At 36.6% G+C, this 14,637-nt stretch overlaps 1 protein-coding gene across 18 annotated transcripts in view; it reads right to left on the bottom strand.

The window, feature by feature from the left end:
- PIAS2 (protein inhibitor of activated STAT 2) overlaps window positions 1-14,637 on the bottom strand; it is a 136,759-nt gene that overhangs the window by 68,498 nt on the left and 53,624 nt on the right. For all 18 annotated transcript variants that reach the window (XR_011504425.1, XR_011504426.1, XR_011504429.1 and 15 more), the window contains 3 exons: window positions 3,945-4,079; window positions 1,637-1,742; window positions 176-249 (listed from right to left, as the gene is read on the bottom strand). Coding sequence is in view for 12 of the 18 variants with exons in the window: in XM_044774673.2 (XP_044630608.1) it covers window positions 176-249; window positions 1,637-1,742; window positions 3,945-4,079 (315 nt within the window). In the remaining 6 variants the exon portion in view is untranslated. The remainder of the gene's footprint in view (window positions 1-175; window positions 250-1,636; window positions 1,743-3,944; window positions 4,080-14,637) is intronic.

Below are 14,637 nucleotides of genomic sequence, written 5' to 3'. Positions count from 1 at the left end.
ATGTTTGCATTCTTTGGAATTACAATGCTTAATCATGAAGATTCCTTAATGGGAAAACAACAAAAGTTCAGAATTCTATCATAATATCCCCTTCATTCCCCACACTTACTTCTGTAGGAAAATTATTAATTTATAAAAAGTAAAACGTCCCAGAACGCTGTGTGGCTTTACTTACAGGGCACATCAAGGATACCCGAAGGCTAGTCGTGGCAATTTCACTATCAGGATCTGCAGTAAGTTTTTCTTTAACTTTAAAAAGAAGGAAAAATGATAATAAAAAATGTTTTTAATTAATTGTGACATCTGAACAGAATTATAAAATATATATCATCTTATTTAAAATGTCCCAAACACTTTGAATAGCACAAGAAACTACAAAAACAAAATGTTAAGTATTAATGTATTGAAAACATAATCATACTTCCACAATTAGGTTAAAGAATTACCAACTTGCATACTCTAGATGACACATGTTTAACTGAATTTTTAAATTTTCTTTTTAAAAGTAAAATTGCAGGTAAGGAAGAGTTTCAAAACAGAAAACTGTTTAAAGAACAATACAACAATTAGGAAAGGAATTGGAAGGCAGCAGTGCTCTGAGCTTGAGTACTTTCCTAAAACACAATCATGACTTTTTACTAGGGAGTACTGATGTGTCCAACAACTGTTAAATTTGCAAGTAGAAAAGGTAAAGATGTTCATACTCCCTTTGACAAGTGAAAACTACTACGGATGTGGTGTTATGTCTGTGATTTCATTCACCAGGTAGTGTACACAAGTTACTGCATATACAAGCTAATAAATATATACATCTCCTTCAGACGCCTGATTCTCATCTTACAGGGAGAATGGGACTGGAACTGGAGACAGCAGAACCAGAGCAGGGCAAGAAAAATTAGGGAAGAGCTTCCCTGGCTTTCAGCTCCAGGCAGGAAGATCACTACTGTGCTGTTTGAGGAGATTAGAAATGGTATGAGTATAAGAGACAAAATACCATTTCAATAGCCCTACTTGGCTCCCTTTCCAATCTATGGATCCTTTTCTCTTTTCTGGTTCAATCAGTGGTATGGCAGGTAACTAGGGGAAAAAAATATTCTCTTTCTCAGAAAAATGTCTTGTTCAATTAAATTCAGTAACTGATCTGAATTATTTACAGTTTGGGTCAGACTTTTTTCTCTACCTATTACTATACATTACAAAAGCAAAAGTGCAAAATAAAACATCTCAGAAGGCAAATATTATTGATAGGTATCAATATTTCTTTTGCAAAAAGAGCCTCTTATTTATATTTTTTAAAATGTACATTCTATTCCACACTGGAGGTTTTGAAGACTTGCAGTCCTTTTCTCAAGTCAATATATGCATCATAACTACCACCAAGCTGACATTTACGTAAGTTTTCACGAAGAGGCCAAAAATTAGACTAGTTGGGATTTAAAATTGATGCTCTTGGGAGTGGTTTTTAAGAGAAGGGTTTTTCAATTTACAGAGCTCCATTCTTAAGATTATTTTTAAACTCAAAATTCATTTTAGGTTTCTAATAATTGTTTCCAAATTGTTCCTGTGTTGATTGATGTACATGTGAGGCTTTTTCATTAGAGCATCTCATATGCTCAGTCTTACAAACATTACTTACTTAGTGCTCTGGAATGATCAGGGTTTCTAATACCTTTCATTTTTAATCTCTGCAATAACATGGCTGATGTGAGCTGTCGTACAAGATATACAGACATGGAGTAATTCTACAAAGAAAGATAATCTGTGTTAAAGACAAGAGATAATAGTCTCTGTTTATATAAAATACTTGTCTAAGAAACTCTGGTTTCTACAAATGACGTTCAAAATAACTTCCACAGGAAGGTCAATGACTGGGAAGGGAACAAAATCAATTCAGCTACTTTAGGGCAAATAACAGCTCAATCATATTAAACACATTTCTCAATCACATATCACTCTAAAACATCCATGTGAAAGACAACATAAGTTAGATCAGTGGTTTTCAAAAAGTGTTTCTAATTTAGCAAAACTGGTACATTAGGGGCCACCACAGTAGGAATGAGAACATACCCTTCCACGCCCACTTTTAACTAGAATTGTTCTGTTTTCATGTAACGTGGCTCTCACAATATTTTCATTGAAAAATGGGTTCCACTGCAGAAACCAAGTTCAAACACCAGTGGGCGGAACTAACACTTCAAATCCAGAGTTCTGAAGTTCTAATTCTGGGAAAAGAGACCACCTACTACACGGCCTTGAGCAAATCATTCAAATGAACCCAAAATCAGTTTTCTTCTGAGAAAACTTCAAGAAATTAACTCCTGTTCCCAAATGGGCATTTTACAGGGGAAGGGAGAGCTACTGTAATATGTAAGACACATGAAGAAATGATAAAAATCAAAAAGACAAGGCCAGGAAATAATAATGTCCAATCCTGTACCTCTTGGATCTGGCACAAAGAAAACTTCGTTAGCTATTTACAGAGCTATGAAGAGATGAAATATAATTTTACCTAAATGCTAAAACTCTGTCTTACCATTTCACTACGTATATTCATTCAATCAATCTACAATAAACAAAATACTTTTAACAGTTGCCAAACCAAATATTTTAAACACTGTTTTTTAATGTCCTGCAACAGTCCTTTTAAATATCTGAATATCCAACATATTGTGCAAATTTTAAGTCAACTAATCATTTTAATTACAAGGAAAGAAAACTATTCACATTATGTGGCAAAAAAACTAACAAGTCTTCAATGTCTACAATCACTTAATCAAAAATCTGTAAGATATACTCTTCTGTTCAAATTCCTCATGAAACTTTAAAAAATTAATACTTGCTCATTTAAAACGTCCCTTACATTTGTATACAAGACCCACTCTCAAGATTATACTTATTCTTTATAGAAAGTAGGCTTCAGAGAATTAAGCAACTTTGCCACAAACACACAATGGTCAACCTGGGACTAAGCCCAGATTTTCTGAATCCTTATCCAATGCTTTACCACTGCACATTCAGTTCATGCAAATACTGCATAGTGCCCTATGATAATACCAACAAGTTATAGCAAAAATTCAGAAATGAGTGCTCAAGAGAACAATAATCAAAGAAACTAATATTGTTATGGTCCAAAGATTAACACAAAAATATTCTTCTTTATGTCCAGCTCTGCAATTACGTTGGTGATCAAACCAAAAATTCCCTACTACAAAGGTATGTCTCAAACTCTCCATCCACAGAACAAGAATATTATCCTTTATTTCTATGAAATAGCAACATTAAAAGTTGATGTTCATAAATTAACTGGAATCTCCTGCCTTTCTATTATTTCAGTTATATAAGTAGTTCTAAAATGAAAATGCCTTGTTGCATTAATCACTAGTTCACAACTGCTGATGTTGAGACTAAGAATCAGCAGAAAGCCAGGTTCAGCAACCTGCAGGTATAGAGGAAATAATATAATTCTAAGGACATATTTTCACACAAGATGCCCATATGTTATCTGAAGTATCAGCTGTTTATGTAAAGGCTGGAACAGATTATTTCTTATCACAACCTGAGTACATTTAACCATTTTTCCTAAAACAGAATAATGCTTTCTCTCTTCCTCTTCATAAATACATAACATCACTAAAGTTTCCAGTTTCTTAAACTACTACTTAAACAAACATATAAACACCATTGTGATTAAATCATTACCTTCAGAAATATTGTAATTATACTTATTTCCTTTCCAGGAAAATAAAGAGATGACATTCAGAAAACTAAGCTTAAAGCTTTCAACCTTAAGAATCTCCACACCTTTAACCCAAAATGAAAATTACCACTTTTCAGAGATTACCACCAGAAAACTGAACAAGTTGGAGCTAGTAGCCTAAGAAAAACAAAATAAATCAACTCCTAGCAGGATCACTTTCCTGCTACCCAGAGGAGAGAATCTTTACCTTTCCAATTTCTGATGCCCAAGAAATGGAAATCTGGTTTGGCACAGCTGAAGATAACCTAACCAAAGAAGTAATATTCAAAGGGCGTCCCGGGCGCTTCTGTTCAATCCCGTTTTTAGGTGGTGGTGCGTAGCCCTATAACCATAAGAAAAGCAATAATTTTAAATTCTCTGTAGGGGATTAAATATTTCTCCAAGATCTCGCCTAATTTCAGTTACACTAAGTTACTTTTATTTTATCCTGGAAGTCACATAATCCTCATCTTAAGGTCACCAATACAAAAGAGGAAAATGACCTTTTCAAAAAGTTAGAAAATACACGTTCAGAAAAGTACAAAAGAAATAAATCCATGTTTCATCATTAAAATTAAAGATGCTGACACCCTGTCATATTGGTTATGAGTCATCTTCCTTTTTATAGGAAATCAGGCTTTACAGATAAAGCTGCACCTCTTTGTACTGATTCATCTTAGGAGCTCCCATTCAACATGCATTCAAATACCAGTGGTGGGAAGTGGGAGGACAAACTTTGGGAATTAAAAAAAAGAACAAATTAATGAATTTCAACAGGATTATTAAAAACTTGTGAGTAATAAAAATGCTCTCCACTGCCTTCTGAGTAGAACAGAGACTGTCATCTTTAAAGATATTACGTTACGTCATGTTAACATCTTTAAAGCTGTCATGTTATATTAACAAACAGGAATAATCAATATTTCAATTGGCATTAAATTACCTTGATGGCTATAATAATACCACTATTTATGCTGTATTTCACTTTTTGCCTACTCATCAAGTATTTGTTTTAAAAATAGCAAATGTACTCATTTTTGATTCACAGTACTTCCAATTCCCAATTACCACACTGTTCAGTTTGTGATTTTCAAAACAAAAATAATACATTTTCTAGAAAATTAAACTTTCTTAGCTGCAAAAACATCTATATATTGAAAAGGAGACACCATATTTCACTGAATCTAAGATGCCATTGATATAATTTAACTACACACCACTGAAAAGAAAAAAACACTTAAATAAACGATACAACCTAGTGGATCGTTACTTATTTCTGCATACATAGCAAGGAAATGTAAGCAAAATGAATCGGCTAACATATTCCTTTGGAATATTCAGGAGAATCTCCTGAATCACTTTTCACTTAATCATCAACGTATATTCTCCATATGATACTCTCCTATATGCCACCAAGAGCTCTGGAGATGAAAGTATTTCTTAAAATTGTATTCTATTCCACATTAATCAGATTTCCTTACAAGTCCCTGATACCCTTAAACTGCATGTGTTGATGTTGATACACTGTGGATCTAATGAGAATTTATTGATCAAAGGTTTTCCAACAACAGCCAGGATTTCAAGGTTCTTAAATCATCTGTTGACTGAAAAACTGAGGAAGCACAGCTAACCAGCCATGCCATGGGAATACTATCAAGGTTGTACAAGCATAGGCAATGACAATACATCATAGCTGCCATCTGGTCATCAGCAACTGTAAGACACATCCGGGTTTTAGAAATACTAAAATATGTACCTTGTTTCGAAACAATGAAATACAGTATTGGTGGTATTACACAGCAGAGGTAAAGAACATATTCTGTCTATCACAACTAGGGAACATTCTCCACTGCCTTGTAAGAGGTTGGAATAGTAATTTAAAGTGGGAATCCACATGATAATTTGTCATCTACAACTTGCAACAAAGCTTTGAAAATCATTAAAAACAGTTTGACCAGGGGAGAAGACACTTAAGTAACTTCCATTATAATAGAGAAAAGGGAAATGAGTGGAGGAGAGAATGTGTATGGAGGAGGGTTATGTCCATGTAAAGTTGTTCAAGTGAAATAAAAACAAGCAAAAAAACTCATTAAAAGAGTCCTCCTATAAAGACTCTAGGAACGTGTTCAATGAGAAACAAGCACAAGGAATATCAAAACCAACATCTGAGTAATTTTGAATGAAATGTTTTTTGCCTGTTTTGTTTTGTCTGTTTGGAGCCTGGAAGATAATTCTGTCTTCTGGTATGTCCACTGGGAGGTTAACCAGATAAAAACAATGGCACAGCCAGAGTCTGCCAAAATGATAAAAATAACTCATGAACTAGATAAATGGGAACTCTGTAAACTGGCATTTGAGATGCCAAGCAACAATGTTTTAAGATAGTTTGACATAGAAAGAGAGCAAAAGGAGGGGAGCAACAACAGTGAGTATAAGAATATAAGCAACTCAAAATCAAGTATGGTATGAGTCCTAATCTCCAAAAGTATTTTAAATCTATTTTCTACCCTACTTGGCTAGTTTGGTTTCATTGGTAATTCTGAGTTATCTGTTAACTTGAATCCTCCTTCTGACCATCAGCATCACCTCCACTCAATCATCAATTACCTGGTTATTGAGAATAAGATATAAGTGGAATTTCACAAAATTAAAATGCTTAGCCTACACATATTTCTAACAATTTCCTATATCTAATGCAAAAATAAAGTTCATTTGACAAAGGACCTCTGGAGCAAATCTAAAATCTTTGTGAATAAAGGCTGTTGGAGTGCACCAGCCTTAACTTAACATTTTAATAAAAACTATACTCTAAGAACCTTTTGTTATATGCTATGATGACATTCTATCCTACTTGTAATTGTGACAAAAGTTGATGCTGTTGTTCCTTTAACATTTCCCAAATTTACTAATTACCACTACTACTTGAATATTACCAATATAGATCTACTTTTTATACTTTGTATTATGAAAATTTTCAAATATACACAAAAATAGAGAGAACAATAAATACCTACCAACCAGCTTCAATAATTATCAAAAAGTTGCTAATCTTGCTTCATTTGCCTCCGGCCCTACCCTCAGCCTACCCAAAATACACACCCCACTCACATACACGTTTACTTTTACCCTTAGTTTTTAAATGCAAATTGGAGACATGCCATTTGACCCACACATACTTTTTATATGCATCTTTAATAAGACCTTTGTTTAAAAAAACAGTATCACAAGAGGTGACATCAGCAACATCGTGGAGTGAGCTGTTCCCTTTGTCTTTCCCGCTTCGAACTACAACTAAAGGGACATTCATTGATCAGCAGAGGATACCCACACAGCACATCAGGGGGCCTGAGAGACCTGCACAGCTCTATGTTAGAAAGTGGATGGACTACCACCGGGGAGGTGGTGGAGATAAGTGACTACTCTCTGGCCCCCCGGCAGCACCGTAGATGTGTGAGAATGCTCTCCAGGCTGGAGCACCGACAGCACCACTGTGGCCCCAAGGGTAGGAATGTGCCTTGGCACAACTGCAGGAACAGGTGACAGCAGCCCTAAGCCCCAGAGTGATTGCTTTCTCATCTAGTGGGAGAACCCACAATACCACTGCAGTCCCCAAGGAGTGGCCCAAGCTCAGACCCAGGGAGGAGGCCCCACTCACCAAGCACAATGGCTGGTGCAGCCTAGGAGGAGACAGCGGTGGATCTGCACACCAGAACAAACAACTTCCCAGCTGCCACGAATGCCCATAGTACTGTGGCAGCCCTGAAGGTGGGAGCACGTTTAGGCAGGACTGTGGGAACAAGGAGCAGCAGCCAAGAGACCCCACTTGATCGCTTTCACACACAGTGGGAGAGCCCACACTACCATCGCGGTCCCGGAGAGTAGCTCTGGGTCAGACCCAGTGGGGAGGCCTGCCCACCAAGCACAACACCTGGTGCAACCTAGAAGGAGATGGCAGTGGTTCTGTGGGCCCAGGCAAATGAGTTACCAGCTGTCACAAATACCCATAGTACTGCTGAAGCCCTGAAGGGACAAGCGTGTCTCTCTGGGACTGTGGGAGAAGGCAGTGGCAGCCTGAGCCCCCGTGTGATCACTTTCCCATTCAGTGAAAGAGCCTACAGGGACACTGCAGTACCAAGGAGTGGCTCAGGCTCAGACAGGCACAGGTAACAGGGATCGAGGTGGGCTCAGAATACACAGCTCCTGCCCCTGACACTCCCAGTGGCAGCAAGTGGAATCTGTGCCCAGATACTATCACTATGTGAAGGCACAGATCCACCCATCAAATAGTATAAAGAAATATATTAATACTCCAGAAGAAAACATTCCAACAACCAGAAATCAATCATGAAGGCACAGAAATCTACAATCTAAAGGACAGAGAAATCAGGGGCCAGCCCCGGGGGCTCAGCAGTTAAGTGTGCACGTTCCACTTCGTTGGCTCAGGGTTTGCTGGTTCGAATCCCAGGTGTGGACATGGCACTGCTTGGCAAGCCATGCTGTGGTAGGTGTCCACATATAAAGTAGAGGAAGATGGGCATGGATGTTAGCTCAGGGCCAGTCTTCCTCAGCAAAAAGAGGATCGGCAGTGGATGTTAGCTCAGGGCTAATCATACTCAAAAAAATAATAAAATAAAGGACAGAGAAATCAAAATAGCTATCACAACAAAGCTCAACAAGTTCAGAGAACTTAGACAGTTCAATGAAATCATGAACAAAATTAATGAAGAGGGAATTCTTTAAAACAGAGATTGAAACTACAAGAAAAATCAATCAAATGTTGGAGATGAAAAACACAGTCAATGAAATAAAGAAAAATCTAGAGTCCTTAAATAAGAGAGCTGATATTACGGAGGACAGAATTAGCAATTTAGAGGACAGGACTACAGAAATGCTTCAGATGGAGGAAGAGACAGAACTAAGACTAAAAAGAAATGAAGAAATATCCGACTCAATTAGGAAATGCAACATATGGATTATAGGTATTCCAGAGCGAGAAGAGAGGAAGAAAGGAGAAGAGAGCTTGTTCAAAGAAATAATACCTGAGAACTTCCCAAACCTGGGGAAGGAGTGAGAATTACAGGTAAAAGTAGCTAACAGAACTCCTAATTACATCAATGTAAAAAGACTCTTTCCAAGGCATATATTGGTAAAACTGAAAAAGTCAATGAGAAAAAAATATTAAGGGCAGTGGGCAGAAGAAAATAACCTACAAAGGAATCCTATTCAGGCTTTTGGCGGATTTCTCAACAGAAACCTTACAGGACAGGAGAGAGTGGAATGATATATTCAAAATTCTGAAAGTCAAACTCTTTCAGCCAACAATACTCTATCCAGCAAAAATATCCTTCAGATATGATGGAGAAATAAAAACTTTCCCAGATAAAGAAAAGATGAGAGAGTTCATCACCACAAAACCCCCCTACAAGAAATGATCAAGAAGGACCTCATAACTGAAAAAAAACAAAGAAAGGGTATACAAAGCCTTGGGCAAGGAGATAAAGAGGCAGACAAAAACAGAAACTGCAACTCACTATCAGAACAGATTAGCAAACACTTAATTATAACATTAAATAAAGGGAAGAAAAACATCAATAAATATAACCACTTCATTTTAACCACAAACTCACAAAACCAAACAGAATAAGTTGTGATAACATTAACTTAGACAGGAAAGAGGAAAGGGATGGAACCTGCTTAGGCTAAGGAAATAAGAGTCTGTCAGAAAATGGACTATTTCATCTACAAGATCTTTTATACAAACCTCACAGTAACCTCTAAACAAAAAATCAGACCAGAGGCACAAATGATAAATACTGAGAAAATATCATAGACAGCCACCAAACTGAACTGGCAGTCCAAAATACACAGGATGAGAAACAAGTGAAATATAGAACAACCAGAAAACAACTGATAAAATGGCAGCATTAAGCCATTGTATATCAATAATCATTCTAAAAATAAATGGACTGAATTCTCCAATCAAAAGACAGAGAGTGGCTAGATGGATCAAAAAAAAGACCCAATATGATGCCTCCAGGAAACACATCTCAGCTCTAAAGACAAACACAGGCTTAGAGTGAAGGGAGTGAAAATGATAATCCAAGCTAATGGCAAACAAAAGAAAGCAGATGCTGCCATACTTATATCAGACAAAGCAAACTTCAAGATAAAACAGGCAATGAGAGACAAAGAGGGGCAGTATATAATGATAAAAGGGACACTCCACCAAGAGGACATAAGACTTATAAATATATATGCACCCAACACAGGAGAAACAAAGTACATAAATCAACTATTAATCGACCCAAAAGGAGATATTAACAGCAACACAATAATAGTAGGGGACCTTAACACTCCACTTTCATCAATGGATAGATCAACCATACAGAAAGTCAACACAGAATAGCAGAACTAAGTGAAAAATTATACCAGACTTAATAGACATATAAAAAACACTCCATCCAAAATCAGCAAAATACACATTCTTCTCAAGTGCACATGGAAAATTCTCAAAGATAGACTATATGCTGGGAAAGAAGGCAAGCCTCATAAATTTAAGAAGACTGAAATCATACCAAGCCTCTTTTCCGACCATAACGCTATGAAACTAGAAATCAATTACAAGAAAAAAGCTGGGGAAGTGACAAATGTGGAGACTAAACAACATGCTATTAAACAACCAATGGATCATTCAAGAAATTAAAGGAGAAATCAAAAAAATATCTGGAGACAAACAAAAATGAAAATACAACATATCAACTCATATGGGATACAGCAAAAGCAGTCCATAGAGGGAAATTCATAGCAATTCAAGCCCACCTTAACAAACAAGAAAAATCTCAAATACACAACCTTAAACTACACCTAACAGAAGTAGAAAAAGAAGAAAAAACAAAGCCCAAAGTCAGCAGGAGGAGGGAAATAAAATTAGAGCAGAAATAAATGAAACTGAAACCAAAACAACAGTAGAAAGGATCAATGAAACTAAGCTGGTTCTTTGAGAAGATAAACAAAATTGACAAACCTTTAAGCAGACTCACTATGAAACAAAAGAGAAGATTCAAATAAGTAAAATTAGAAATGAAAGAGGAGAAACTGCAATAGATACCAAAGAAACACAAAAGATTGATTATAAGAGAACAGCATGAAAAACTATATGTCAACAAACTGGACAGTCTAGAAGAAACGGATAAATTCTTAAACTTACACAACCTTCCAAAACTGAACCAAAAAGAAACAGAGAATTTGAATAGACGAATCACAAATAAAGAGATTGAAACAGAAATTGAAAACCTCCCCAAAAATAAAAGTCCAGGACCAGATGGCTTCTCTGGAGAATTACACCAAACATTCAAAGAAGACTTAGTACCTACCCTTCTCAAACTATTCCTAAAAATTGAAGAAGACAGAACACTTCCTAACACATTTTACAAAGCCAACACCACCCTGATCCCAAAGCCAGACAAGGACAACACAAAGAAGGAAAATCACAGGCAAATATTGCTGATGAACATAGATGCAGAAATCCTCAAAATACTGCAAACCAAACAGCAATACATCAAGAGGATCATACGCCATGAACAAGTAGATTTATACCAGGGATGCAGGGATGGCTGAACATCCCTGCAGGGTTGTTAATATGATACACCACACTAACAAAATGAAGAATAAAAACCACATGATCATCTCAATAGACACTGAGAAAGCATTTGACAAGATCCAACACCCATTTACGACAAAAACTCTCAATAAAATGGGTAGAGAAGGAAGTACCTCAACATAAAAAAGCCATATATGACAGACCCACAGCCAACATCATACTCAATGGGGAAAAGCTGAAAGCCATCCCTCTGAGAACCAGAACAAGAAAAGGATGCACACCCTCGCCACTCTTATTCAACATAGTACTGGAGGTGTTGGCCACAGCAATTAGGCAAGACAGAAAAATAAATGGTATCCAAATTGGCAAGGAAGAAGTAAAATTCTGTTTGCAGACAACATGATTTTATATATAAAAAACCCTAAAGAATCTACTGGGAAACTATTAGAAATAATCATCAACTACAGCAAAGTTGCAGGATACAAAATCAACTTAAAAAATCAGTTGCATTTCTACACTCTAATAATGAACTAACCAAAAGAGAACTCAAGAATACAATCTCATTTACAATCACAACAAAAGAATACAATGTCTAGGAATAAATTTAAAAAAGGAGGTGAAAGACCTATACAATGAAAACTGTAAGATATTATTGAAAGAAATCAATGATGACATAAAGAACTGGAAAGATATTCCATGCACATGGATTGGAAGGATAAACATAGTTAAAATGTCTATACTACCTAAAGCAATGTACAGATTCAATGCAATGCCAATCAGAATCCCAACGACATTCTTCACAGAAACAGAACAAAGAATCCTAAAATTCTTATGGGGCAACAAAGACCCCAAATAGCTAAAGCAATCCTGAGAAAAAAGAACAAAGCTGGAGGCATCATAATCCCTGACTTCAAAATATACTACAAAGCTACAGTAATCAAAACAGCACAGTACTGGTACAAAAACAGACACACAGATCAATGGAACAGAATTGAAAGCTCGGAAATAAACCCATACATCTACTGACAGCCAGTTTCTGACAAAGGAGCTAAGAACATACAATGGAGAAATGAAAGTCTCTTCAATAAACAGTGTTGGGAAAAATGGACAGTCACATGTGAAAGAATGAAAGTAGACCATTATCTTTTGCCACACACAAAAATTAACTCAAAATGGATTAAAGATTGGAAGGTAAGACATGAAACTATAAAACTCCTAGAAGAAAATACAGGCAGTACACTCTCTGACACTGGTCTTTGAAAGATCTTTTCAAATACCATGTCTACTCAGGGAAGGTAAACAAAAGAAATAATAAACGAGTGGGACTTCATCAGACTAAAGAGCTTCTGCAAGGCAAAGAATACCCGGAACAAAACAAAAAGACAACCCACCCAGTGGGGGAAAATATTTGCAAATCATATATCTGACAAGGGGTTAATCTCCAAAATATATAAACAACTAATACAACAACAACAAAACAAACAACCCAATCAAAGAATGGGCAGAGGATACGAACAGACATTTTTCCAAAGAAGATATACAGATGGCTAACAGGCAAATGATAAGATGTTCAACATCATTAATCATCAGGGAAATGCAAATCAAAGCTACATTAAAATATCACCTTACACCCATTAGAATGGCTATAATTACCAAGACGAAAAACAACAAATGTTGCAAAAGATGTGGAGAAAAGGGAACCCTTATACACTGCTGGTGGGACTACAAACTGGTGCAGCCACTATGGAAAACAGTATGGAGATTTCTCAAAAAACTAAAAATAGCAATACCATATGACCCAGCTATTCCACTACTGGGTATTCATCCAAAGAACTTGAAATCAACAATTCAAAGAGACTTATGCACCTCTATATTCACTGCAGCATTATTTACAACAGCCAAGATGTGGAAGCAACCCAAGTGCCCATCAACTGATGAATGGCTACAGAAGATGTGGTGTGTGTATATATATATATATATATATACACAATGGAATACTCCTCAGCCATAAAAAAAGACAAAATTGTCCCATTTGCAACAACATGGATGGACCATGACGGTATTATGTTAAGCGAAATAAGCCAGACAGAGAAAGACAAACACCATATGATTTTACTCATATGTGGAAGATAAACAAACAAATGGACAGAGCCTAGATTAGTGGTTACCAGAGGGGAAGGGGAGGTGGGAGGCAGGCATAAGGGGTAAAGGGGCCCACATATATGGTGACTGACAAATAATCGTGTACAACTGAAATGTCACTTATGAACTATTATGACCTAATAATAAAAGAAAAATAACTAGAAAACAAAACCAAACAAAAAAGTATCACAATCTTACAAAATTAGCCGTAATTTTTAAAAAACTAATATCCAGTTTATATTCAAATTTCCTAACTACCTTACAGATGTCATATATCTTTTTATTACTAAAAATTTCAAATATAAAGAGAAGTACAATAAACTCCCATATACCCATCATCCAGTTCAATATTTTATTTACTCATAAACAGCCTTTACCCACTCTACCCCACCCCATGCCAGATTATTTTAAAGCAAATCCCAGACATATCTTTTTAACTTTTTATTGAGATTATAATAGTTTACAACCTTGTGAAATTTCAGTTGTACATTATTGTCAGTCATGTTGTAGGTGCACCACTTCACCCTTTGTGCCCACCCCCCACCCCGACATACCTTTTTTATCCATATACAGTTTGGTATTTTAAAAATGTCCTTTCACAGTTTGAATCAGAATCCAAAACTACAGCCTGATATTGTCCTTAGTTATGCCTCTGAACTCTTCTTCATTCTATAAACCTGCCCCCACCTCCCACCCCCCCACACACCCTTTTTCTTTTCCAATGCTATTGTTCTGTTGGAGCTACCAGGACTTTTGACCTGAAGAATGACTTCATCTTCTGAATTGGATAGATTGCTTCCTCATAGTAAGTTTTGTTGCTCATTCTCCCATATGTTTTAAACTAGTTATTAGTTGTACAGGCTTGACAAGACTCAGGTTCTAATCTTCAAACACAAAAATTTCCTAGGGAACATTACATACTTCCTATTGTACCACATTACGGGACACATAATGTTTGACCCATTTTCAGTGGTATCAAGATTGATCACGGGGCCGGCCCGGTGGCGCAGCGGTTAAGTTCATATGTTTCGCTTCTCGGTGGCCTGGGGTTCGCCGGTTCAGATCCTGGGTGTGGACACGGCACTGCTTGGCAAAAAAACATGCTGTGGTAGGCGTCCCACGTATAAAGCAGAGGAAGATGGGCATGGATGTTAGCTCA

The sequence above is a fragment of the Equus asinus genome, chromosome 7 (genome assembly GCF_041296235.1).
Source record: "Equus asinus isolate D_3611 breed Donkey chromosome 7, EquAss-T2T_v2, whole genome shotgun sequence".
Classification (NCBI taxonomy): Eukaryota; Metazoa; Chordata; class Mammalia; order Perissodactyla; family Equidae; genus Equus; species Equus asinus.
Note: the sequence above shows the minus strand (reverse complement) of the source record. Positions and strands in the feature narration are given on the sequence as shown.